Below are 24,856 nucleotides of genomic sequence, written 5' to 3' on the forward strand. Positions count from 1 at the left end.
TGGCTAATGCACATGCTCATTTTTGTAATGGCACACTACTTTGTGCAAGTTTACAAATTGCATTTCATTACATTAGAAGCACAAACAGACAGAATGCTGAAGCATAATACGGGCGCAGCCTCATTTCAATGTGAATTATTAAAGGGCTCATTATGGACAATTTTTTTATAACAAACAATTTCAGGGTGACAACTTGGTAGCCCATTTAAGGAGTGGCCTCGCTGAAAGCACTCATAAGTTTCAGGAACTTAGGTTCTTAAGTGTCAGGTATGACTCCAATCAGTGAAGAGATTTGCCCGAGACCCACCGATTCCAGTTTTGCTAGGGCTCCTTGACAGCACGCACCGAGTCAAATGCAGCCCTGAAGACCAGTAACTCTCACCTTGTGTCTGGAATTCAGCTCTTTTATCTATATTTGAACAAGTTGATGAAAAAATTACTTTCTTTAAATAATCAAATTCATACACATACTCACTAACCAAAAGATTTACCAGGTTTAACAGGACTAGATGGCTAGAGTTATAAGGAGAGGCTGGATAGGCTGGAACTATTTTCACTGGAGTGCAAAAGTTGACTGGTGATCTTATAGAGGTTTATAAAATCATCAGGGGCAAAAATTTGTTGTTTGTCATGAAAGATTGTCTATAATGAGCCCTTTAATACTTCACATTGAAATGGGGCTGCACCCTTTAGTATTCTGTCTGACAGTGCTTCAAATAAAATGAAATGCAATTTGAAAACTTGTACAAAGTAGTGTGCCATTACAAAAATTAGCATATGCATTAGCCTATTCTCAAGGGGGGCATAAATAAGGTGAATAGCAAGGGTCTTCTCCCTAGGGTGAGGGAGTTCAAAATCATTTTTAAGGTAGAGAGATGAAAGCTTTAAAAGGAATCTGAGGGGCAGCTTTTTCACACAGAGAGGGTGGTTCGTATATGGAATAATTTGCCAAAGGAAGTGATAGACGCAGGTACAGTTACAACACTTAAAAGACATTTGGAGAGGTACACGAACAGGAAAGATTTAGAGGGTTATGGGCCCTTTGCAGACAAGTGAGAAGAGTTTAGTTTGGGAAATTGGTCAGCATGGATGAGTGGACATGTATGTGAACTCACCTGGAATTGATGCTAAGATGCGAACTAAATACATATCAGCGTTTTTTTTAAATCAAAGTTTTTTGAAGTGTTGAGTTTTTTGACTGGGGAAGTTAATGGAGAAGGGTGAGTTAATAGGGTGTGTACTGAATAAAATGGAAATTCATGGCAACCCCTTTACTACTGAATGGCAAAAAATTGATCACGCCATCTGAGAAGGGAGAACTTAATATTGAGTGTTTTTCTCAGTGGCAAGGACACAGCATTGTAATCTAATGGAAGTATTTGGTGATTAACCACTGCTTTATTGTTGACATTATTGTCATGGAAATGGCGCACAGGCACTTCAATATTCAGCAGAGGTGTGAATATCAGAGATAAAATGAAACCAACCATTGCTGTTTTTACTGACTAGAGCGTTATGAACACCACAAACTCAAACCACTGGAAATGAGTAAGTTAAAAAGCAGAGGGATGAATTCCACTGAGGTCATGACATCAAAATTTGGAAATGGAAAATCTCCACCCAGCTTAATGGTCCTGGAAGTGGTCAGTTATGAGGATGCCTCTGGCCTCTTGCACTCTATCGGTCCTTTCCCCATCATCCTCCTGAGAGCATTTCTGTTTCTCCTGCATTTCTTCTTCCTTCAACTCATTCACCCTTCTGTGAATCAAACTGTAGTGGACTTATCACGCCATTATCATGTCAGCTTTAAGCCAGCAGTGGATGTTTTGGACTGCTCAGGGAAACACCCTCTTTGCCTGAGCCTGCCAGATTGACAGCAACCCAATGCTTTGAGGGTCATGTGTTTCCACTGCACAGTTGTGTGGATAGTGCGCCCAGGGAGACCAATGCTATCGACTATGAAGAAACCTGCTGCAGTTCACAAAGTTGAGAAAAGGAAAGTGGCTGGCATAGCTGTGAACTCACCTGGACTTGATGCTGAGGAGCGAACTAAACACATATCAGCATTTTTTTTTAATCAAAGTTTTTTGAAGTGTTGAGTTTTTTGACTGGGGAAGTTAATGGAGAAGGGTGAGTTAATAGGGTGTATACTGAAGAAAATGCAAATTCATGGCAATGAATTTTGGACTGTCACCTGATTAGGTTGTCAGATTCACACTACTCTCATGCTTAAGGGAGGAGAATATCGACCCGTGTTTTTCCTTGCCCCATACATTATGCAGAGTTGAAATTAGCCAAAGGATAGAGCATGAAGACAGAATAATGCAATGGACTTTATCATTCCAGACACAAACACTGACTATAACATGTTAACAATGGTGTCTAACATATGAAATATTGATGACTATTTCTGCTTCATGATCACTGCCATTGAGCAGAAAATAAAAACAAAATAGTGGCCCCAGACAACAGAAGTCCAAGAAACAGTTAAAACAATTAATCACAAAATAAACCCAAGTCCAAAATCCATTAAATAATAAAACTTTGAAATAACTTGGAAGACAAATGAAAAAAATTACTTTTTTTTTGTCTGCTGTAACATACCTGGAAGTATGTAAGTATTTCATAAAAGCATACTTCTGATCTAGCCCGGGGAGAAAGTGAGGACTGCAGATGCTGGAGATCAGAACTGAAAATGCGTTGCTGGAAAAGCGCAGCAGGTCAGGCAGCATCCAAGGAACAGGAGATTCGACGTTTCAGGCATAAGCCCTTCTTCAGGGATCCTGAAGAAGGGCTTATGCCCGAAACGTCGAATCTCGTGTTCCTTGGATGCTGCCTGATCTGCTGTGCTTTTCCAGCAACGCATTTTCAGTTCTGATCTAACCCCTCAGCTGAACCCAATTTTCTTCCATATGTCGACAAGTCTAATTGTGCACCTTGGAGTGAAAGTGACAGGATTCCAAGCATATTCCTTTAACAACAAGTATTAAGTTGTTGTGATTCTGTTCGCCGAGCTGGGAATTTGTGTTGCAGACGTTTCGTCCCCTGTCTAGGTGACATCCTCAGTGCTTGGGAGCCTCCTGTGAAGCGCTTCTGTGATCTTTCCTCCGACATTTGTAGTAGTTTGAATCTGCCACTTCCGGTTGTCAGTTCCAGCTGTCCACTGCAGTGGTCGGTATATTGGGTCCAGGTCGATGTGCTCATTGATTGAATCTGTGGATGAGTGCCATGCCTCTAGGAATTCCCTGGCTGTTCTCGGTTTGGCTTGTCCTATAACAGTCGTGTTGTCCCAGTCGAATTCATGTTGCTTGTCATCTGCGTGTGGGGCTACTAAGGATAGCTGGTCATGTCGTTTCGTGGTTGGTTGGTGTTCATGGATGTGGATCGTTAGCGGAGTTCCTGTTTGTCCTATGTAGTGTTTTGTGCAGTCCTTGCTTGGAATTTTGTACACGTTGGTTTTGCTCATGCTGGGTATCGGATCCTTTGCCCTGGTGAGTCATTGTGTGAGAGTGGCTGTCGGTTTGTGTGCTGTTATGAGTCCGAGTGGTCGCAGTAGTCTGGCTGTCAGTTTGGAAATGTTCCTGATGTATGGTAGTGCGGCTAGTCCTTTGGGTTGCGGCATGTCCTCGTTCCGTTGACAAAATTGAGCAGATATCTGTTTTTGGCGAATACATTGTACAGGTGTTCTTCTTCCTCTTTTTGCAGTTCTGGTGTGCTGCAGTGTGTTGTGGCCCTTTTGAATAGTGTCTTGATGCAACTTCTTTTGTGTGTGTTGGGGTGGTTGCTTTCATAGTTCAGGACTTGGTCTGTGTGTGTAGCTTTCCTGTATACCTTTGTAGTGAATTCTCCGTTCGGTCTTCTCTGTACAATCACGTCTAGGAATGGGAGTTGGTTGTCCTTTTCTTCCTCTCTCGTGAATCGGATTCGTGTGAGTGTGACGTTGATGATCCGGTGCATGTTCTCTATTTCTGTGTTTTTAATGATTACGAAGGTGTCATCCACATATCTGACCCAGAGTTTGGGTTGAATTTGCGGTAAGACTGTTTGTTCTAACCTTTGCATTATCTTGCAATAGACCGACCACTGCAGCGGACAGCTGAAACTGACAACCGGAAGCGGCAGATTCAAGCCACTACAAATGCCGGAGGAAAGATCACAGAAGCGCTTCACAGGAGGCTCCCAAGCACTGAGGATGTCACCTAGGCAGGGGGCGAAACGTCTGCAACACAAATTCCCAGCTCGGTGAACAGAATCACAACAACGAGCACCCGAGCTACAAATCTTCTCCCAAACTTTGAAGTATTAAGTTGTTGATAGTGAACAGTTGATTCAGAATTGCCTAATGCACGCTGTTTCTGTGACTTTACCTTCCTCTCAGTACACATGCTGCATTTCCTCTGCCAAAAGCACCAAGCATTATCAAAGATTCAAACTCTAATCACAACGGTTTCAAAAAACTGAATTTTCTTGATTCAGGTTCTGAGTTTTGTTTTCAGAGGCTTCATATAATGTTGGCATCTACCAGGTTGTCACTTAAAAAAACTCAACTGGAAGGGTGTTACAGAAAGGAAAATGGGAATGGAGGGCAGTAGCTAATTCATCACCTTCAAAACCAAACTAGTATTTTATTAGAAATAAAGCTGGATAACAGACAAGTTGAACGTTGGCTGAAAGAAATATATGATTTTGTCAAATTATTAGTCAGCAACCATTTAAAGACTCATTCCCTGACTTGAATTGTTGAATATCCTTCTGAAAAGCAGAAAGAAGTGTCGCCAAAATATTAACCTTCCACATCAAGTGCAAAGCAGCTGTCAATTAAAAGAGTGCACTTACCGAAATGTGGTGCGCATACATTGGACGGGACAAGAAAAACGCAGCATCATGTGGTGTGTGAAACTGATTACAAAGAACATCAATTGAAGGCACTCGTTTGATGTAGTCTTCTGTACTTAGATTTGAAGCTAAAAATCCTCCAAATTGCACCAGGGTATCATGGCACTAGCAAAAAAAAGTAGGGAGCATTTAGATTGGCCTCCAAATTTGATTTCCAGATATTGATAAATCTGAGTGGACTATCTTCAAGATTAAAAGTATGACCACCATTCATTTCACACTTGTACATCTGCACTTCTGTAACAAGTTTCAATAGGTAAAATGCACAGACAGAAAAGAGAAGTAAAACAAAAAAATACTTACAGGTAAACATCTTTATTTTTCACTATCATTACGGAAGCAATTTCTAAGTGACATCAGTAATGTGATGTCATACTTTGCCACAGTACCAAAGTAGGTTTTGCTGTGGTCAAATAAGCTCAAAAATAAAATTACCTAATCATAGAGTTCTGGTAACTGGTGCTGGCATACACCAAATGTCATCTTATCACATCTGTCCCAATCCTAACCACAAATGACTGCTATCATAACACCAACAAACTTCTCCAACGATATAGATTGCCAAATTCTGTCTCTGTCTCTAAGTGCCTCGATGTTGCAGTTCTGATGATGCAGAACAGATATGAAAGCAGACAAACTTCTTTACGAAATGGAATTCCTGCAGCTGGTAGAAATTGAATTGCTACAGAAAGCAGTCAATGCCAAAACCTTAAACATTTCAAGGAAGAGTTAGATATAGTTCTTAGCACTAAAGGGACCAAAACAGTGCAGGGAGAAGGTGAGAACACAATACAGAGTTGGATGTTCAGCCATGCTCAGACTGAATGGGGGACAGCAGGATTGCAGGGACTCCTCCTGCTCGCTTTCTATGTTTTGTTGAATTTTCTCTTTCTTTTGGTCAAAAATATGTTCGTTATTCCCAAAGTGCCGAAACAGCACAATATCTACGTCAGTGATCACTGCATTTTTTGCCCCACACAGCAAGCTCCTAATCCAACAAGTTATTGTGATCAATCTTTTGAATTTTACTTACTCTGCTTTAAAAATCTGCTTCTTGAATAGAAACCTGACACAATATTAAAAGTAATAGTTTCGCACAGGCTTGAGTTGTTTTGTAACCAACATTATTTTGATCAATCCCACTTGAGGCATTTCCCAAAGTTATGAGGTATCAGGGTGTTTCATCAAGGACAAAGAAGGGGAAATAAAATTTAAAACCAACTAAATACAGGATATTTTCCACTTAAGTTTTGTATGACCAGGAGACAAAGGGTGAACTGATCCCTTCTTTTCAGTCTCCTTGATTGGCCACAAAGTTGAAGTGTTGATTACCCATGAATGTTATCTCCCTCCAGTAAAAAAAATGTTAAGTAGCTTTATATGGAAGCAAAAAGAAGCAAATCACAAGGTTTTATGCTAAATTTGAGAAAAATAATAAAGATGAAACATCAAGCATGTTGACTTCAAAGGGTCGCTTAACCTTGTAGATCCTGAACAGCCTTTGGACAGTCAGGGAACTTCAGAACTCAGCCTCTGACCTACGCTAGCAGCCACAGGATTTAAATGTTGATCCATGACTGTTGTTGATCAATGCTCACACTCAAGATGTTATGATGCAGAAGTGCCAGTGTTGGACAAGGTCAAAAAATCACAGGACACCAGGTTATAGTCCAACGGATTTATTTGGACTACTTCCTGGTGTCGTGTGATCCAATGTTGATAGTGGGGAAATTCAGTGATAATGTTACTGAATATCTAAGGGAGAATTGAAGATTCTCTCTTGTTGGATTTGATCACTCCCTGGCATTTGGCATGAATGTTTCTTGCCATCATCAGTCCCCCAAGCCTGAATGTTGCCCAAGTATTTCTGTATGTGGATACAAACTGTTTTGATAGCTGAAGAGTTCAGAATAGTACTATTTTGACATTTGTAACAGAGGGAAGAGCATGGAATCAGTGGAAGATTGTTGGGCTGAGGACACTACATAGAGGAACTCCTGTAACAACATCCTTAGGCTGAGATGATTCTTCTCCAAAAACGATAATAATCATCACATGGTTAGTTATGTCAAGACTTTTATTGCCATACTCTGTCAAATGTTGGCTTCATTTCATGGTCAGTCATTCTCAATTCACTCGAATTCAGTTCTTCATACACTTGGAGCAACACTGCATTGCACTGAATGGCTGCACATCCCCAGCATTTTCTGCTTTTAATTCAGATTTACAGCCCCTACAGCATTTTGCCTTTGTATTAATCTGAAAATCAGTTGTCCAAGGCTGGAGTCTGACCCAGGAGGTCACAGCTTGCAGGAAACCCATGTATGCAGATGGAAGACTGAACTGAACCAAGATGGGCACAAAACCCATCTACAGCAGAAGGCAGTAACAAAATAGTACAAAACTTCTAAATTAGAGGAGAGCCAATCTGATCTCGATCAATGTGTTTTTTTGTCAGGTGAGTAAATAAGAAAATTAAAAACAATCAGATATGCCTTTGACACAATCCATATCAAATTACTGGCTCTAAAATCATCTATTAGAAAAACAAAATAAATAAATTGAAAATCAGGCTTAAAATCTGATATAATGCAGGCAGCATCAGGACTTAAGGAACAAAAGTCAGTAAATGCTGGTGTTGATACTTCTTGGATGCTTTTAGTCTTAACAAGCAAAAGGATTATGAAATCAGCCAATATGCTGACGCTGGCATTAAACCAAATCAACTGGATAACAAATCAAACCCAATCTGTCCAGTGATGTCACAATGTACCTCTGTATTCCTATTTGCAGTCCAGAGCTCAAATGTAAAGTGCAACAAGAATAGAGTTTACCGGTTGCAATGTAACAGAATCATACAGAAACATATGTAGAATGGACTCTGAAACAGTCCATTGTTTATCCTATTGAGTAACTGCACACTTTCACTCACTGGAATACAAACATATTTTTGGCTGAGAAAGACAAATTATGAATTGGGTGTGTGATTTTAAAATGTATTCAGCATTAAACTGTATTTTTCCAAGATACTGCATGATTATTATCAAACAGATAAAAAGTGATGTACCTAGGAGATGTTCAATGCTGTAATGCGATGTGATTGGAGAGAACATCTTTTGCAGCATAAAACTGGGCAGAATTACTTGGGAAGACATTGAGGAAGGTGTTTTTGCTATTTGAAAATAGTACCAATACTACAAAATAATCATTCCTTCAGCAGAAAAATAAAGACACAACTCTTGAATGAAATAAATATACCCATATCAGAAATAATACCCAATATTTGCATTACAAGTACAAGAAATATTTTGATAAATAATTTGTTTTATCGGGTTGCAGACTAAGGAAATAAAAGGTAGATCCCTTAAATCAGTAGACTAAATGCTGAAAGTACTCCTGCGATGTTCTCAAAGATTTTTTTAACCAAACATGAATAGATAACAATATATAAACAAATAAGTAGACTATGAGAGTTGGAAGAGATGTAAGGGATTGCATTCTCACGTACATCTGTCCCTTGCCCATATAGTTGGAGAGGATTTGGAAGGTGCTGCAAAAGAAGAACTTGGCAACTAACTGCAGTACATTCTTTCCACTGTACATTTTACAATCACAGCTTGTTGACAATGCAAAAGGCTTTTTTTTTTACGATAATGTATGTGGTGCTGAGCAATCAGACTGATTTGTCAGAAACAGACAGTACTTTTCAAATATGAATCAACAACCTGAGAAACAGGATTTCTTAAGTAACTGTCAAGGAATTTTAGTTCCACTGTCAACAAAATGTGTTATAAAAATTAATAATCTAATTCCTCGCATATGTGTAATGCTTACTTGGTCATATAATTTTCCAACTAATTTGAGGTGCTTCTCACCCCCTTCCTGAAAGATAACACCGTTTCTCTGCTGTGCCATGAGAAGACAAAGAGGAAGTGCCAGGTCATGGTCCAGCAATGCATCTTTTAGCCGTTGCGATGACTTTTTTGTGTTCCTAATCTGTCCAAAGTAACCACCCTGAAAACAGAAGCAAAAATATTCCATGATGGCACATAAGTTACTGTTTCCCCAATCAACATTTTAAAACATGGTTTCTAATTTTAAAAATTGCAGATTTTTATGTAACATAATTGCTTTTACCAAGTCAAAAACCCAAATTTAATAACAAATTTCAATGTCTGTACCAAATAATAAAATATCAAATAATGTAAACAGGAATGTTCGACCTCTGCCACACAATAAGCTATACATCCAAACCCAAACCAAAATAATAATTAAAATTTGTTGTGACAATTAATGTTCCAGCTTTCATGAGGTACAAGTCGAAAAAATAATAAGTATGGATCTGATAACCTATTATGCATCACAAATTAAATTTATTTATTCAAACAGTGCAAAAATGAAGTTGTTGCCTCACATCTAAGTCACAAATAAAATGTGAATTAGCTAACATAACAATCCACCCAAGGTTTATAAAATTTTGCAACCTAGATAAATACAAAAGAACAGGCATTATTTGAACCACTAACTTCAACACTTGGAATATTCTATTATATTTCTAAACTTGGTATTTGTGCTTTCCATTTATTTCAATGCAGAGGCAAGAATACTGGAATCTACACACCTTAATGAATTATTTTTATCACAGCTCAAATTTTCACAGTTCTGACACTATCAATATTTGGTATTGTCACCATTCACAAAAACTTTTAGCACATAAAAATGCCTTGCCTCCGCTTTTAACTGCTCTCCACCAGTCATGGCTTCCAATTGCTCTGTTGTCATTTCCTCTGTAATTTCAATACCAGCCATCTTCTGCACCACTTCTTTTAGAATCAGCAAATCAAAACTACATTAAACAAATTGAAGAATAAGTTAAATATAAAATAGCAATAATATCAGGAGCAAGAGATGTTTATGCTACCCATAAATCTATAAAACATGGCTATTTCTTCATTGTATATTAATTAAAGCTGCAGAATTGTAGTTATTCATGCAATGTGAAAGAGGTTAAAATTATTACTAATTAAGATTCACACAGTTGAGGATGCAGATAGGTGTCTCAGCTTTCTAACCTCAAATTTCTTTTCATGTAGAGATAGCCAAAAGACATAAGCATCATACCAATTATCAAACCAGATACATATATCATCAAATAAAAACCCATGCCTCCTTTGCATATAGTAACTGTACCTTTTCCCAGCTTTTAGTTGGTTTGCAACATACTGCAGAAGACCAGTAAGTTCTATTGGGTATTTTCTGAAAATGGCACCACAAAAACTTGCCAGACCTGCTCAAAAATATAAATTCACATTTTCCTTAAGCCATTTCAAAATAAAACAGAGATGGCTGTGTATTAATACGATTTTAAAAAGTTAAAGAGCCCACAAATCTTCAAAGTTTGAATGAAGAAAATACTTTGCATAAAATGTAACAACGTGAACTTACAAAGAACCATTTTAAATCTAAATTTATGCTGGAAGGGGCTCTCAACTCCAGCTTTTTATATTAAGATAATCATTTATTTGTAACATAGGAATCCTCAACTTTATTGAATTCTAGATGCAGACATTAAACATAAATTGTTAGTTACGTAAACTATTGCAAAATAGTAACAATGCTAAAATAGAAATTCCACTGACTCTGCAACCAGGTAGAGATGGTGGTGTCATCATGCTTCATTCTCTCTTTCTCAGGATTGGCCAGAGCTTCAATGATGCAATCTTACCAAGAAGTTAAAAGAAAACCACAAACTTGAAATAAAGCAATAACTTACTGATGATTTTAAGCAACTGCATGCAATACTGAAATCTGTGAGGTCAAAGCATTTCTTCACATTCAAACAGAGAAAGCCCAACAGTTTACATTCGGATGAAATTTATCTCAGAACTACATATTTGGTCTCATAAGCTGGATTTATATTTTCATTATGGATAGCAATTTTAAAATTGTTAGATTTCAACTGAAAGGGCAAAACAGTAAACCACTCTAGTTTCAGATACAAGAAATAATTATTTTCCTTATTTCAGAACACAAATGGAAAAAGCCTTAAACTGTCTAAATATTCTCGTTTCATCAGTGGAACACAATGATGGGTTGTCAATTTCTTTGCCCAACATACTATCAAAATGAATCGAAGGACAGTTGCTCACCTTCATATGGTTTCTGCCTGCATGTCTGCTAAGTCTATCATTTCTACTGTCACCTTCAAATAATTGCTGAACTTATTTTTTATTGCCCAAGGATATAAGGTGATATGTTTCCTTTTAATTGGTAAATATCTATTTACACTCACATTACATAAAATATTTCTTGTATTCCATCAACGCTTAACACTTCATTAATCCAACTCAATGGCCAGCAAGTATTTTCATCAACTTTTAAAAAAAAACCTTAACTTGAACCTTTCCCTCCTCCCACTGTGCAACTTAACTTTTTCTTCTTTCCAACATTACTTTTGCTTCAAAGGAAACTAAAATGACATCAAATGCAAGTTGAATGTGTAAACTAGACTTTATTTGACCTTTTGGAGGCATACTTGACTACATAACTTGATTACTTGACTCCACAGACATGCTTGACTGCATAAATCTGATAGGTGACAAGGAGACTGGAAAACAGGATAAACTGATACTACACATTGGAGAACACAATGAACAAAGAAGAATAGATCCCATAAATTCTCACCATTTAAAATATGTTCCAAAAATTTCATACCAAATGTGTTTTAAATATATTGCAGAAATAAGCTTAACTAAAATAAAGTATTCTTCAGAGTTGCCAAGGAGAATTCAAACAAAACTAATTCAGAACTAGTCAGAAAATTTGGACATGATTTTTTCAACTGACAAATATAATTCAACATATGAAATATTATGATTGAGATTTTCAGAACCAACACAAAAAAGGTAAAAGTCCCTCAAAATCAGCAACTCTTCCCTGAAATGAATCACGAATGATTTTTTTGGGGTAGGTGTGAGGACAGCATGGGCCTCACACAAGTTTGATTCACAGAGATGGCTGCTCAGTTGCGATAACAGGAATTGCTGGTAAAACTCAGCAGGTCTGGCAGCATCTGTGGGGAAAAAAAATCATCAGAGTTAACATTTCAGACTGTGCTCTGAGGAAGGGTCACTGGACCCAAAACGTTAACTTTGATTTCTCTCTACCGATGCTGCCAGACCTGCTGAGCCTTTTCAACAATTTGTTTTTGTTCCTGATTTACAGCGTCCCTGCAGTTCTTTCAGTTTTTATTAAGTGGTCAGCTGTTTCCACTTAAAATCCATTTTGGTATCCCCACTGTTTGGAACCCAGAGAGTGCAGGTTAGAGCAAAAATTAGAATTAGAATTCCAACAATGTGAAAACAGGCCCTTCAGCCCAACAAGTCCACATCAACCCTCCGAAGAGTAACCCACCCAGACCCATTACCCTCTTACTCTACAAGCTCACCTGACTAATGCACCGAACCCACACATCCCTGACACTATGGGCAATTTAGCATGGCCAATTCACCTAACCTGCACATCTTTGGACTGTGGGAGGAAACCGGAGCACCTGGAGGAAACCCACGCAGACACAGAAGAATGGGGAAACTCCACTCAGTCGCCCGAGGCTGGAATCGAACCCGGATCATTGGCACTGTGAGGTAACAGTGCTAACCACTGAGCCTGGATAATGATGACAACCTTTTGGAGAAATTAGATACTCTGATGGATATGGTCACCAGACAACTTGGGACAGGAATTAGGATATCCTTTGGCATTACAAGAAGTACACAAGAATATATCTCAAACATGTACAACTCCCAAAAGCTAAGAATACAAATGCTCATATTCATGAGAGATTATATGAAGGAAATTCAATGTATTGAACATTTTTCCCTAAATCATGATGTAATCTTTATTTAATGTCAGATAGGAGGAGATTTGACAGTGGAGGTGGAAGGGCAAAGGGTGGTGCTTGTAGGTTGATAGTGTTTGCATAGGAAGTATAAAGTATAATGACGATGGCCCATGGTTACAGGTTGGCATGGAGGTATTAAGTGCCACAGGGATGCGAGTAGAGGGACATGTGGTACTAAGTGCCTTAGCAAAGTGTAGATGGGTACAGAGTATGAAATGGCATAGATTCACGATGGATGGTGAGTGAGAGGGGTGGGCAGGTGCAGTCAATGAGCGGCAAATAACGGAGAGATTTTCTTTGTTTTTTTAAATTAAATTAGTGAAGTGCTGGTGCTGACAGGCAGGCATGTGAAGCACCCCTTATTAGCAGCCAGCCACTTCCACTGTTGCTCTGAGTCCTGCCTCCCAAGAACTCTGCCACTATGGAATGTAAATCACACCTCTTGAGGCATATTTGAGGCACAATCAAACTTACAGAACCAGGAAAACACTCATCGTTTCATTCGCAATCAGAAGCTGAAATTGCAGTCCATGTTATAACTGATTATCTTAAATCATTAACACACAGCTGTTTCTTTTTAAAAAAAGGATACATGCCAAGACGTCATAGTTCAAGGAAGTGAGGTATTTCAAAGAATCCACAACAGGTGTTATTAGGTTGTCATACTTCTGAATCTGGGATAAAATCTGTTAAGACACAGATGCAAAATGAGCATTCAAAATGGTTAGTGGAATAAGAATTTGGCTATCACGAGATAAACCATCATAAACCTTAAAAGGTAGATTGTATTTACTTCTTTCCTTTGTTTCTTATATCCCTGATGTGCAGAGACTTCAAAACATTGGATACATGGAGTCACAGAATATGGGAACAGACCCTTCGGTCCAACTTGTCCATGTTGACCAAGTTTTTCAAACTAAACTTGCCCCATTTGCCTGCATTTGGTCCATATCCCTCAAAACCTTTGCTATCCATGCACCTGTCTCAATGTCTTTTTCCTGTTTTAACTGTACCTGCATCTACCAATTCCTTTGGTAGTTCATTACACATTTGAACCACTCTCTCTGGAAAAAGGTACCCCTCAGGTGCCTTGTAAATATTTTTCCTCTCAAACTAAAAATATGCCTCTTAGTTTTGGACTCCCATTACCTGGGGAAAAGACATTGACTTATTCATCCGATGCATGTCCCTCATGATTTTATAAACTTCTAAGGTCACCTCCTCAGCCTCTGACGCTCCAGGAAAGGTAGCCCAGGCCTATTCAGCCTCTCCCTATAGCTCAAACTCTTCAACCCTGGCAACATCCTTGTAATTCTTTTCTGAAACCTTTCAAGTTTGACCTCATCTCTTCAAATCCCTTCCCTGTCCTCACAGTCACCTTACTCCCTGTCACCTTCAGTCCTACCAGACTTCTGGTACTGCTTGAATTGAGGCCTTTTTTTGCAACTCTGCCACATTTTCTTGGCCTTACCTGCCTGGGCCCTAAGTTCGGCAAATTCTCTCTCTCAACCTCCCTTCAAAAGGTTTCAAAAAGGCCATTTCTTTGACCGGATGATTGGGTGCGTGTTATAATATCTTGCAAGTGGCCTCTATCAGATTTTTCAGTCAGTCAGTCTGCTCACGTAGCACATTAGATGATGTGGAGGTGCTTGGCAAACTCCAAGTAGTTATATGGGACTCACCATGGCATTCTTCCAATGAGCTTGACTTCCCCCCCGATTAGAATAGCAAAAGGTCAGCAGCTATTCTCAAAACGGTGCCAGGCAAAAGTCGCATTGCAAAAGTGCATATGAATGCCATGAGGCACATAAGTGCTTCACTAAAGAAGGATTTGATGAAAGGACTCTTGTTCTTAAAAACAAAAAAAGTAACGTTTGCACGATTTGAGCTAAGACAGAGAATCTAGCCAGCCGCTGGGGTGGCTGCACCAGTATTTACGTGTCTAAAAGTAGATGAAAGAGATGGCTTCCTCGATAAAGGTGATGTACCAGAAGTCTGAAGATCTGCAAAAATGGGGATGGGGGATATGTCAAATGATGACAGGCCAGCCATTCTGACCTCAGTGGCGGGCATATAATTGGAAAAAATATTGATAAATAGCATTAACTATTCCTTGGAAGGGCACAGATAAGTCTGTAACATGGTTTCGTTAGGGGAATATCACATCTTGCTAACTTAAATGAATTTTGAACTAAGTAACAAGAAGTTCTGATGATTGTCAGGTCATGCATGTTGTCTCCATGGATTTTAGTATAGAATTTGACAAACTGTTCAGATAAATTAAACCCTATGGTATACAGAGAAAAGTGGCGAGTTGGATGCAAAATTGGCTCAGAGGCAAGAAACAAAAAGGATAACGTTCGACAAGTTGATTTTACGAATGGAAAGCAGTTTCCAGTGGTGTTCCACTGGGTGGGTTTAATGTTGGATCCCTTGCTATTTGTGGTGTTCATTAAATGAGGTAGACTCATGTTTGCTAGGCTTGATTGGGAAATTTAAAGGTAACACTAAAATTTTCCAGCTACTTGAAAGTGAAAAGGATGGCCGTCAACTGCAGAATGATATCAATGGCTTGGTGAAGTGGGCAGAAAAGTGAAGGGATTTCAACCCAGAGAAGTACAAGGCTATGCATTTGGGAGGACAAACAAAGCAAGGGAATGCATAATAAACATAAAAGTAGTGAGTGTGTTAAGCAAGAGACTTCGAAATGCATGTCCACAGGTCGGGAGTGGTACAAGTCAAATAATTAATGTGGGAAAGAAGGGATGTTTTCTTCCAGTAAGCGAGCTACTGAATACAAGAGCAGGGATGCAACATTGGAACAAGATAAGACATTTATTCAGCCACAGCTGGCAGAGACTGTGTAAAATTTGGGTCACCACATTACAGGAAGTTGCTTAAGAGAGTGGACAGAGGAGATATACAAAAATGTAATCAGAGCTTGCAAACTGCAACTATGAAGAAAGGTTGGAAGGTTGTTTCCTTAGAACAAAGAGGCTGAGGGGTGATGTGCAAAATTATGAGGGACTTGGATAGAGTAGACAAAGATGACTTGTTTCACTTATTATAGAGATTAATATCATGCTGGATAGACTGAATCAGCCATAAAGAAACACTTTTCTGCTCAAAGCTGGTGGGTACCTGGAATTCAATGTCCAGTTTGGCGGTTGAGGCAGAAACCTTCAACTCACTTAAAAGAAAACTGCATCTAACCTGAAGCAGTGTAACTTGCAAAGTTATAGACCAGGTGCCAGTAAATTGGATTAGAATGATAGTGAGTTTATTCAGCCCATGCAAACTCCATGAACTGAATAGCTTCTTTCTGTCATGTAACATTTCCATGGTTCTCTTATAATTAAATTTATGTGAGGGTAAAAGGCGACGAATTAAGAAAATGAATTTGGAAGCATACAAACGTCAAACACAAACACAGGAATAAAAATTATCCTTCCATTTATGACTTTCACATCCTCAATATCTTAAAGCATGTCTCACACAAAACAGTATTTTTGGAGGGGATCAATACAATAAAGTAGACAAATGCTGCAGCTAAATACCATGGAGGAAATTCTCAAAAACTGCATAAGAACACACATTTGATCTATGTTGTCAATTTGACAAATATTGGAGAGTACTCCCCTGCTGCGACATGAACAACTGCACTAAAACCTTTAGACTGGGACACGGAGGTTCATGGTTTGGGTTTGATGTATCACCAAAAATAAAATGTACCTTTCCCAGTTCAAAACTTGCTGAGCACTCCAAACAGTTCATAAACGTTCTGTGCTCAATTCTCTGGATTGGTACTTGAACCCATAACTTCTGACTTAATGATAACTGTGCTACTCCAAGTCAAACCTTGGAAATTAGACATGAAAAAAGTGAATTAAAAATGTATTGGACACAGGATCTTAAAAGAAGTGGCTATTGAGATAGTTGATTGGTGTGAATTTAGCAAAACTCTCTCGATTCAGGGAAGGTCTGCATTTCCAAAAAGGGAAGAAAGTAGAAAACTGAAATCTACAGGCCAGTTTGCTTAACATCTATCATTAGGAAGATATTGGAAACTATGATTAAAGAAGGCACAACCGGGTCTAAGACAGTTTCAAGATACTTGGGCTGAGTTAACATAGTTTTATGGAAGCAAAAGGATATTGAACAAATCTGTTGGAGTTTTATTACATGTGTCTTGGAAAAAGAGAGACTGGTGATGTCCTCCATTTAGATTTCCAGAAAGCGTTTGATAAGATGCCACATCATAGATTACTGTGAAAAATAAAGATTTGTCAAATTTTGAGAAGATTTATAGCTCAGGTTGAGGTTTTGGATATACATCTGCTCGCTGAGCTGGAAAGTTCATTTCCAGACATTTCATTACCCCACTCGGTAACATCTTCAATGGGCCTCAGGCAAAGCAATGCTGAAAATTCCTGCTTCCTATTCATATGTTTGGGTTTCTTTGGTTTGGTGATGTCATTCCCTGTGATGATGCTATTTCCTTTGGTGAAGTCACGTCCTGTTCCTTTTCTCAGGGGGTGGTAGATGAGGTCTAACTCGATGTGTTTTTTGATAGAGGTCCAGTTGGAATGCCAAAACAAGGATACACACGAGAATTCCTAGAAGCATGGCACTCCAACCACACCTCTATCAATAAACACATCGAGTTACATCCCGTCTACCACCCTCTGAGAAAAGGAACAGGAAGTGACTTCACCACAGGAAATGACATCACCATCCCAAAAAAATATATAAATAGAAAGCAGAAATTTCAGTATTACTTCAACTGAGCCCACTGAAGATGTTACCTAGTAGGGTAATGAAAAGTCTGGAAATGAACTTTCCAGCTCAGCGAGCAGATCTACATCCATAAAGATTTATACTGCAGGGTATAGTATGTTGGTATGGAGGTTGGCTGGCTAACAGGGAGCAGAGACTTGGCTTCAATGTTTTTCTTTCAAGTTGGTATGGTGTAACATGGCACGTCACTGGGATCAGCGCTGGAGCCTCAAATTTTTACAATTTATACGAATGGAATTGAAGAATGAACGGAATGTATACTAACATAGTACGTACCAAAGGCTACAAAGAAAGCAAGGAAATTATGTTGTGAAGAGAACAATAAGGAGGCTACAAAGGGATACAGTTAAGTTGAGAGTAGGCAAAGATCTGGCAAAAGGAGTATTCCTTGGGAAAATGGGAAATTATCGATTTTTTGCAGGAAGAATAAAAGAGAAATATCATCTCACAGTTGAGATTGCAGAGCCCTGACATTTAGTGTGTTGTCAAAGTTATTATGCAGGTTCAGCAAGTAGGCAGGAAATAGTGCATGATCACTTATTCCAGGGGGAATCAAATATAACAGTCAGGAAGTTATGTATCAGTTGTACAGGACATAAATGACATCACATTTGGAGAACTGTGTATATTCTGCACACGTTAAAATATTCACCTTCTTTCTCTCTCACTGCAGATACTGCCTGACCTGCTGAGTTATTCCAACATAACTCTTTTTTTTCCCAGATTTCAGCTGCTGCAGTATATTACTATTATTAATAGCATTAGTCATGTGATTAAAGAATGTAATTAAATTGGAAGCAGTTCATAAAAAGGTGTTTATTACTCGAACCTTAGAATGGGTGTGAAGGGTGTGAGGTCTTTTCAGGAAAGGTTAGACAGCCTAGACTTATATCCACTGGAGTACAAAAGAGTCAGAGGCAACTTGAATGAAACACAAAATCCTGAATGGGTTTTGACAAGGTAGATGTGGGGATGTTTCTTCTACTTGAAAGGAATGAACTAGGGGTCACTGTCAAAAAGATAACGTGCTATTTATCTCAATCAGAAATGAAGCAAATTTGTATCTGATAGTCATGAATCTTTGCAACTCACTTCCTGAAAAGGTAGTGAAATACAGTTCATGAATATTCTTCTGGCAGAAATTGACACATGATTATTAAGCATGGTCATCATAGGTGGGCAGGACTGAGCATTTCAGGTTACAATCACATCAGTCATGTTAATCGATTGGCAGAGCAGGCCTCCTCGATCTTATTCTTGTTCGGTTCTTCACTTAAGGAATGGAGGCATCATATTGTGGGCAGCATTTATTGTCTACTCCTCCCAAGTGCCCTTGATAAGGTGGTGGTGAGTTGCCTTCATGACAGTGACAGTGAGTCTACAAATGGAACCTCAGTTATCCGGCATTCAATTATGTGAATTTCAGATTGTCCGGACAAGATCACAAGGTCCTGATGCTTGACTTAACTGGTATTATCTGGCATTCGATTGTCCAAACATTTGATTATCCAAACAAAACACACTGCCTGTGTCGTTCAGATAATAGAGGTTCCTCTGTCTTGGATGTTGGTGGACCCATAATGGCATTAGGGATGCAAATCCAGAATTATAACCCAGTTATACTGCAAGTCAAGATGGTGAGTGGCTTGGAGAGGGAACTTGCAGGATGGTGCTTCCAAGGTTATAGTAGTCTACAACAAAGAAAAAGGCCCTTCAGCCCATTAGATCTGCACCAGTCAAAAACAATGTAACTATTTTAATTCAATTTTCCAGTACTTGGTCCATAGCCTTGCATTCCTTAGCATTGCAAATATAGATGCAAATACCTCTTTAATGTTAGAAGGTTTCTTCCCCGCCGACCCTTACATCCCCTCTAAACCTCCTGCTCTGCACCCTGAGCACCAATCCCGTCATCCAACGAAAAATAAAGTTTCTTCCTGCCTCTCATCCTCAAATTCAGGAATCTCAATCAAGTTGCTTCTCTCAGAATGCTCCTCTCCAAGGAAAACAACCCCAGTCTATCCAAACTCTCTTCATGGCTAAAACATAACACCTCAGGCAACATTCTGTTAAAATCTCCTGAGCATCCCCTCCAAAGCAATCACATTCCACCTATAATATGGATTCTGTGGTATTGTTTTATACAGTTCTCCTCGGCCTTTGGCCTTCTAAATATTAGTGATCATGGGATTATTGGGGAAATCTGCAGTACCTTTTACAGATGGTACATACTTCTGCCAATGAGTGGTGGGAGTTAATGTTTGTGGATATGGTGAGCTGCTTTGCCTTGGAGGGTGTTAGGTTTCTTCAGTGTTTTTGAAGAACTCACCCAGACAAGTCCAAATTACTCCATTACATTAATGACTTCAGCTTTGTTGATGACAGCAACTTTGGGGACACAGGAGGGGAGTTGTTTAGTGCACGATGATTAGCCTCCAAACTGCTCTTACGAGTCATTGTATGTCTACAGCTAAACTCACTCAGTTTCTGGTCTGTGGTTAACACCTAGGTCATCCCTCTCAGGCAAGTGGAGAATATTCCACCACATTCCTGAGATATGCTTTTCAACACTTGCTCAGTTTAAATTTAAAAATCAAACTAACTGCAGTGTCAATGACCAGTGGATGCTTTGAATGCAGGAATAAGTTCTCTGATGGCAAGTTAAGCCACTGCCAGTATTGAATTCTGAGTCCAGATAAATACAGGGCAAGGATCTTTCCACCATGTTGGAACTATTAGGAATTGGACCAAGTCTTTCCAACTCACTGAGGACAACCAGAAGGGTTAGGACTTCTTTCATCAGATGGATCTGGCCATCATTCAAATCTAAATTCCAGAAAGCTCCTAAGAGTTAGCTAAAATGCACATTGCTGATGCAAGAGCAGTCATTACATTTTGGCATTCACCTTAACAATTGAAATTTCTTTGTATATTAGTGATTATAGAAGAGTACGTACATAATCAAACAAGATAGTTGGATTACTATGACTCAGCTTTCCAATTTGTCTTCCAGAAGGCTTGACATTTTCCTTAGTCAATCGCCTGAAAAAATAAACACAAAAACATGAAATAGGGAATGTATTTTTTTTTGGATTTAAAGCTTGTGAATTTATGTTAAAAGTCATCAGCTAAGCACTATGTTTTATTCAGTGAAGGGTTCCACTTCATGAAAATAGTGGCTTGCACCACTGGCTATTGGCTCAATCAAAGTGAGAAAGATGACAAAAGAAACCACAGCTTTTTGGTGGCAGTGAATGGGAAATTTATCAATCTACCAGACTAACTAGCAAAGTTGCATTTATCTAAATCAAAGAAAGCAATTAAACTTGGAACTTATCAACACATAAATAGAATGATAAATCCATTCTTAACTTCGTGTTCACTTAGAACAATTCTGGATGTTTCACATCACTATCAAAAGATGCATCCTTAAAATCAGATTTTTGCAATAAAAGTTCTCTATATGGATTGTGCCGAATGACTTATTCTCTCTTTCTGTAAACTCTCAGAATATAAAATCTTATAAAGCTAAAATATCTTGTACAAAGAAATATTTCCTCTACACCGCTTATCAAATCCAAAATGAGAACATTATACTGCATCACTTATTCAATGTATTCAGCCAGAAACAATGACCAGTGGGTACAAAAACCACTGACTTATTTTTCTTGCACATGTAGAAACCACCATTAAAACTGGCTACAGTCCAAATTCTCAATTTTGCCGATGAGATTGCAGAAGTGCTTCAGTATCAGAACTTTCTGTCATTCTGATCTGCCCTTACAACTGCCTTACCACCACATAGCCTCAAGTTTCCTCAGGACAAAACAAAGGTTTTCAGTTCTTATGGCAGGTGAGAGCGGATACCACCAAAAAGATAATAATACCCTGCAGGACCATGTGCCTTATTCTTTAAAAAGGGCTGAATAACATTCCACCAAGTCCTTTCTTGTACTAATAATAAAAGTGCAACCTGTACATTCAGTGTTGTCAGAGATGCAATCCAATTATGTAAAATTGGCTGCTGCGAAGAATAGAAAAATAGACTGCTTCAAAAATCTCACTGGCCTTGCCAAGACATCTTATACTCTAATGATAATTTTAGGTCTCCATTAACTCTTGAAAACTGTACTTAATAATATCACAAAAGTTAATTTCAAACATCAAGTTAAATAATATTAAACTTCAGTTTTAGTTATCGAGCACGAAGTTAGGGTGTGGAAATAGTAAACTGAATCAGAAAATGTCAGTGTACTGAAGAAATCTCACATTCGCTTTCCAGCAAGGCAGTAAATTTTTTATACCTTGGCAGATTAACATGGTTAAACTGTACTTTTAATTTCCTGTGCAGCAAGTCAAATTTTTTAATATTAACAGTGTACAATCCAAATGAAGCTTCATGTATGAAGCTTCATTTCTACTTCAGTAAACATAACGTGAGATTACAGCAATAGTTCAGATAAGTAACATTTTCTTTTTATTTTGCTTTCTATTTTGGAAGAAGTTTTAAGTGCTTAAAACTGGTTGCTTGACATTTAACAAAATAATTTAACTAAATTCAGATAATGTTTCTCAAGACATCACAAAAGGCTTTTACTCTAGTTTTATCACGAGATGGTTAACATTATTGTTGCAGTTGATTGTTTCTCAAAATCTATTACTAACCATTTCAAAACAAACAACAATATTTCAACTCATCCATAAACTTTGACAAACTAAAGTAGAACCAGAAATAAGAATTTAAATGTCATTACAGCTTTGCACATTAGATTAGATTAGATTACTTACAGTGTGGAAACAGGCCCTTCGGCCCAACAAGTCCACACCGACCCTCCGAAGCGCAACCCACCCATACCCCTACATTTGCCCCTTACCTAACACTACGGGCAATTTAGCATAGCCAATTCACCTGACCCGCACATCTTTGGACTGTGGGAGGAAACCGGAGCACCCGGAGGAAACCCACGCAGACACGGGGAGAACATGCAAACTCCACACAGTCAGTCGCTTGAGTTGGGAATTGAACCCGGGTCTCAGGCGCTGTGAGGCAGCAGTGCTAACCACTGTGTCACTGTGCCACCCACACATTATTGGGCTATGATAAAGACAATGACAAAGAAATTGCTTTCACAGTTATGTACACTTATAGAGAGAAACTTTCATGCTTCACAAACAGGAATTTAATCTGTTTCAGCTGTGTTGAGTGAAGAGGACAGGTTTTCTTGGACAACAGGAAACTCCTCCAATTTTATTATTCTGCATCTTGGTCTTTAAACACCACTGAACATTCCTAGACATCACAGTAGAGCGAACAGCCAATGGGAAAATGTAAACCAGCGTCTACAGGAAAACAACACATACAGACCAAATATTGAACTACAGAAGCAATCATCCCAACATTCACAAAGGAAGCTGCATCACAACGTTGTGCTGCAGTGTGTGATGGCTCGTTGAAACAGAGGAACTATGCAAAGCAGAGGAAAATCACCTATACAGTGTATTCAAAACGAATGGGTACCCAATGAATACAGTTCGCCAATTTCTCAGCAACAAACCCAAACAAGCAGACAAAACATGTCCAGAAATCCTAGCCACTCTCCCCTCCATCTAAGATATCCCAGAAATGACTGCCAGACTACTCAGAACCCTCGGCATCATGGTAGCCCACAAACCCACTACAAAAGCAGCTAATGAACTTATACAGACAACAAGAAAAACTCATGTCATTTTCAAAGTACTGTGCAAGAACTGTAACAAACACTACATTAGACAAACAGGCAGAAAACTGGGCACCAGGATACATGAACATCAACTAGCCACAAAACGACATGACCCACTCTCACTGGTATCCTCACATACAGATAAGAAAGGACATCACTTCGACTGGCACAACATATCAATCCGAGGACAAGCCAAACAGAGACACGCACGAGAATTCCTAGAGGCACGGCATTCCAACTGGAACTCTATCAACAAACACATTAACTAGGATCCCATTTTCCACCCCCTGAGAAAAAGAACAGGAAATGGCATCACCACAGGAAATGACATCACCAATTCAAGGAAACCCAAACAGATAAACGGAAAGCAAGAAACACCAGCATTGCTTCATCCGGAAGCTCACTGAACGTGTTGCCTAGTATAGTGACAAAACATCTGAAAATGAACCTTCCAGCTCAGCAAGCAAACCTACATCCAGAACCTCAACCTGAGCTCCAAATCTTCTCAAAATGTTCAATGGTAGCGAGTTTTAAGTGTTCTACCAAGACATTATTCTTGCATAAACAGAACACGATTGGTCTTTCAAGTCAGAAAGACGTTTTGAAAGAAGGCTGTTCATAAGTCTTAGAATGTGTCAGGGAAAATCCAAACATTTTAATCAGAGTTTTACTAATCTTGTCATAAAGCAAAGCAGACTGATCTCAGTCATCTGGTAAATTAGCATATAAGAAAGAATAAGGTATCATTTGTTCCTAAGAAAGGCTGTGCAAAAATCTGTTAAATTAAACATGATTTAATGCTAACAAATAAATGCTAACATTTTTCACACAGATATGATTAGAATAGTGAATCTTGTCCATAACATGTCTTGCATAGGAATTACATGAACTTACTTCATAATATACTTGGCCCTGTCAATAGTCTGAGCTTTGACTTTGACCAGTAGAGGATGGCTACTGTAGGTGTCATTTTTCCACTGTCCATATAAACGGTACCTTAAAGTAACAAATTTAAGCATTAAGCAGCCATAGTGTCACTACACATGAATAAATCAATATATTTAAATGCTCCTGCATGACATTCACCTGTATTGGTATGGGAATGTTTTCAACATTCCCCAAAGCTCTTCTGACATACATGCATTGGAGTCCATTAATGTAAGAGATGGCAGCAACACTTGATCTGTAATACTGAGGAAACAACTCACAAGTGAATCCTGCAGAGTTAAAGAACAATTATCTGGTTAGTGTTTCAGAATATTTCATTTAAAATCAATCCCACATGCAATCTGCCTATTATTATCAAGTGGCCTATTTAACAGTGGATCAGCTAAATTTAACAATTTGACAATGTTTAATCTGTCTTCAGGTATAAGACATATCCCTAAAATAAAAGTTAACTCTTTCAATAAGGGAGATGTGAACTAGCAATTCATAATTATTATAAAGATCACTACAAACAAAATATCCAAGAAGTACTGATATGCAATAAATTTAATATTCAACATGATAAAAATAGCATTTGCCTTTAAGACCTTCATTT

At 38.6% G+C, this 24,856-nt stretch overlaps 1 protein-coding gene across 1 annotated transcript in view; it reads right to left on the reverse strand.

The window, feature by feature from the left end:
- thoc2 (THO complex 2) overlaps positions 1-24,856 on the reverse strand; it is a 144,766-nt gene that overhangs the window by 50,187 nt on the left and 69,723 nt on the right. The window contains exons 14-22 of the mRNA XM_060832504.1: positions 24,400-24,530; positions 24,208-24,309; positions 20,551-20,635; positions 13,389-13,482; positions 10,536-10,616; positions 10,087-10,183; positions 9,625-9,742; positions 8,731-8,910; positions 4,837-5,001 (exon numbers count right to left, since the gene is read on the reverse strand). Coding sequence (XP_060688487.1) covers positions 4,837-5,001; positions 8,731-8,910; positions 9,625-9,742; positions 10,087-10,183; positions 10,536-10,616; positions 13,389-13,482; positions 20,551-20,635; positions 24,208-24,309; positions 24,400-24,530 — 1,053 coding nt within the window. The remainder of the gene's footprint in view (positions 1-4,836; positions 5,002-8,730; positions 8,911-9,624; positions 9,743-10,086; positions 10,184-10,535; positions 10,617-13,388; positions 13,483-20,550; positions 20,636-24,207; positions 24,310-24,399; positions 24,531-24,856) is intronic.

Source organism: Hemiscyllium ocellatum, chromosome 11 (assembly GCF_020745735.1).
Source record: "Hemiscyllium ocellatum isolate sHemOce1 chromosome 11, sHemOce1.pat.X.cur, whole genome shotgun sequence".
NCBI lineage: Eukaryota > Metazoa > Chordata > Chondrichthyes > Orectolobiformes > Hemiscylliidae > Hemiscyllium > Hemiscyllium ocellatum.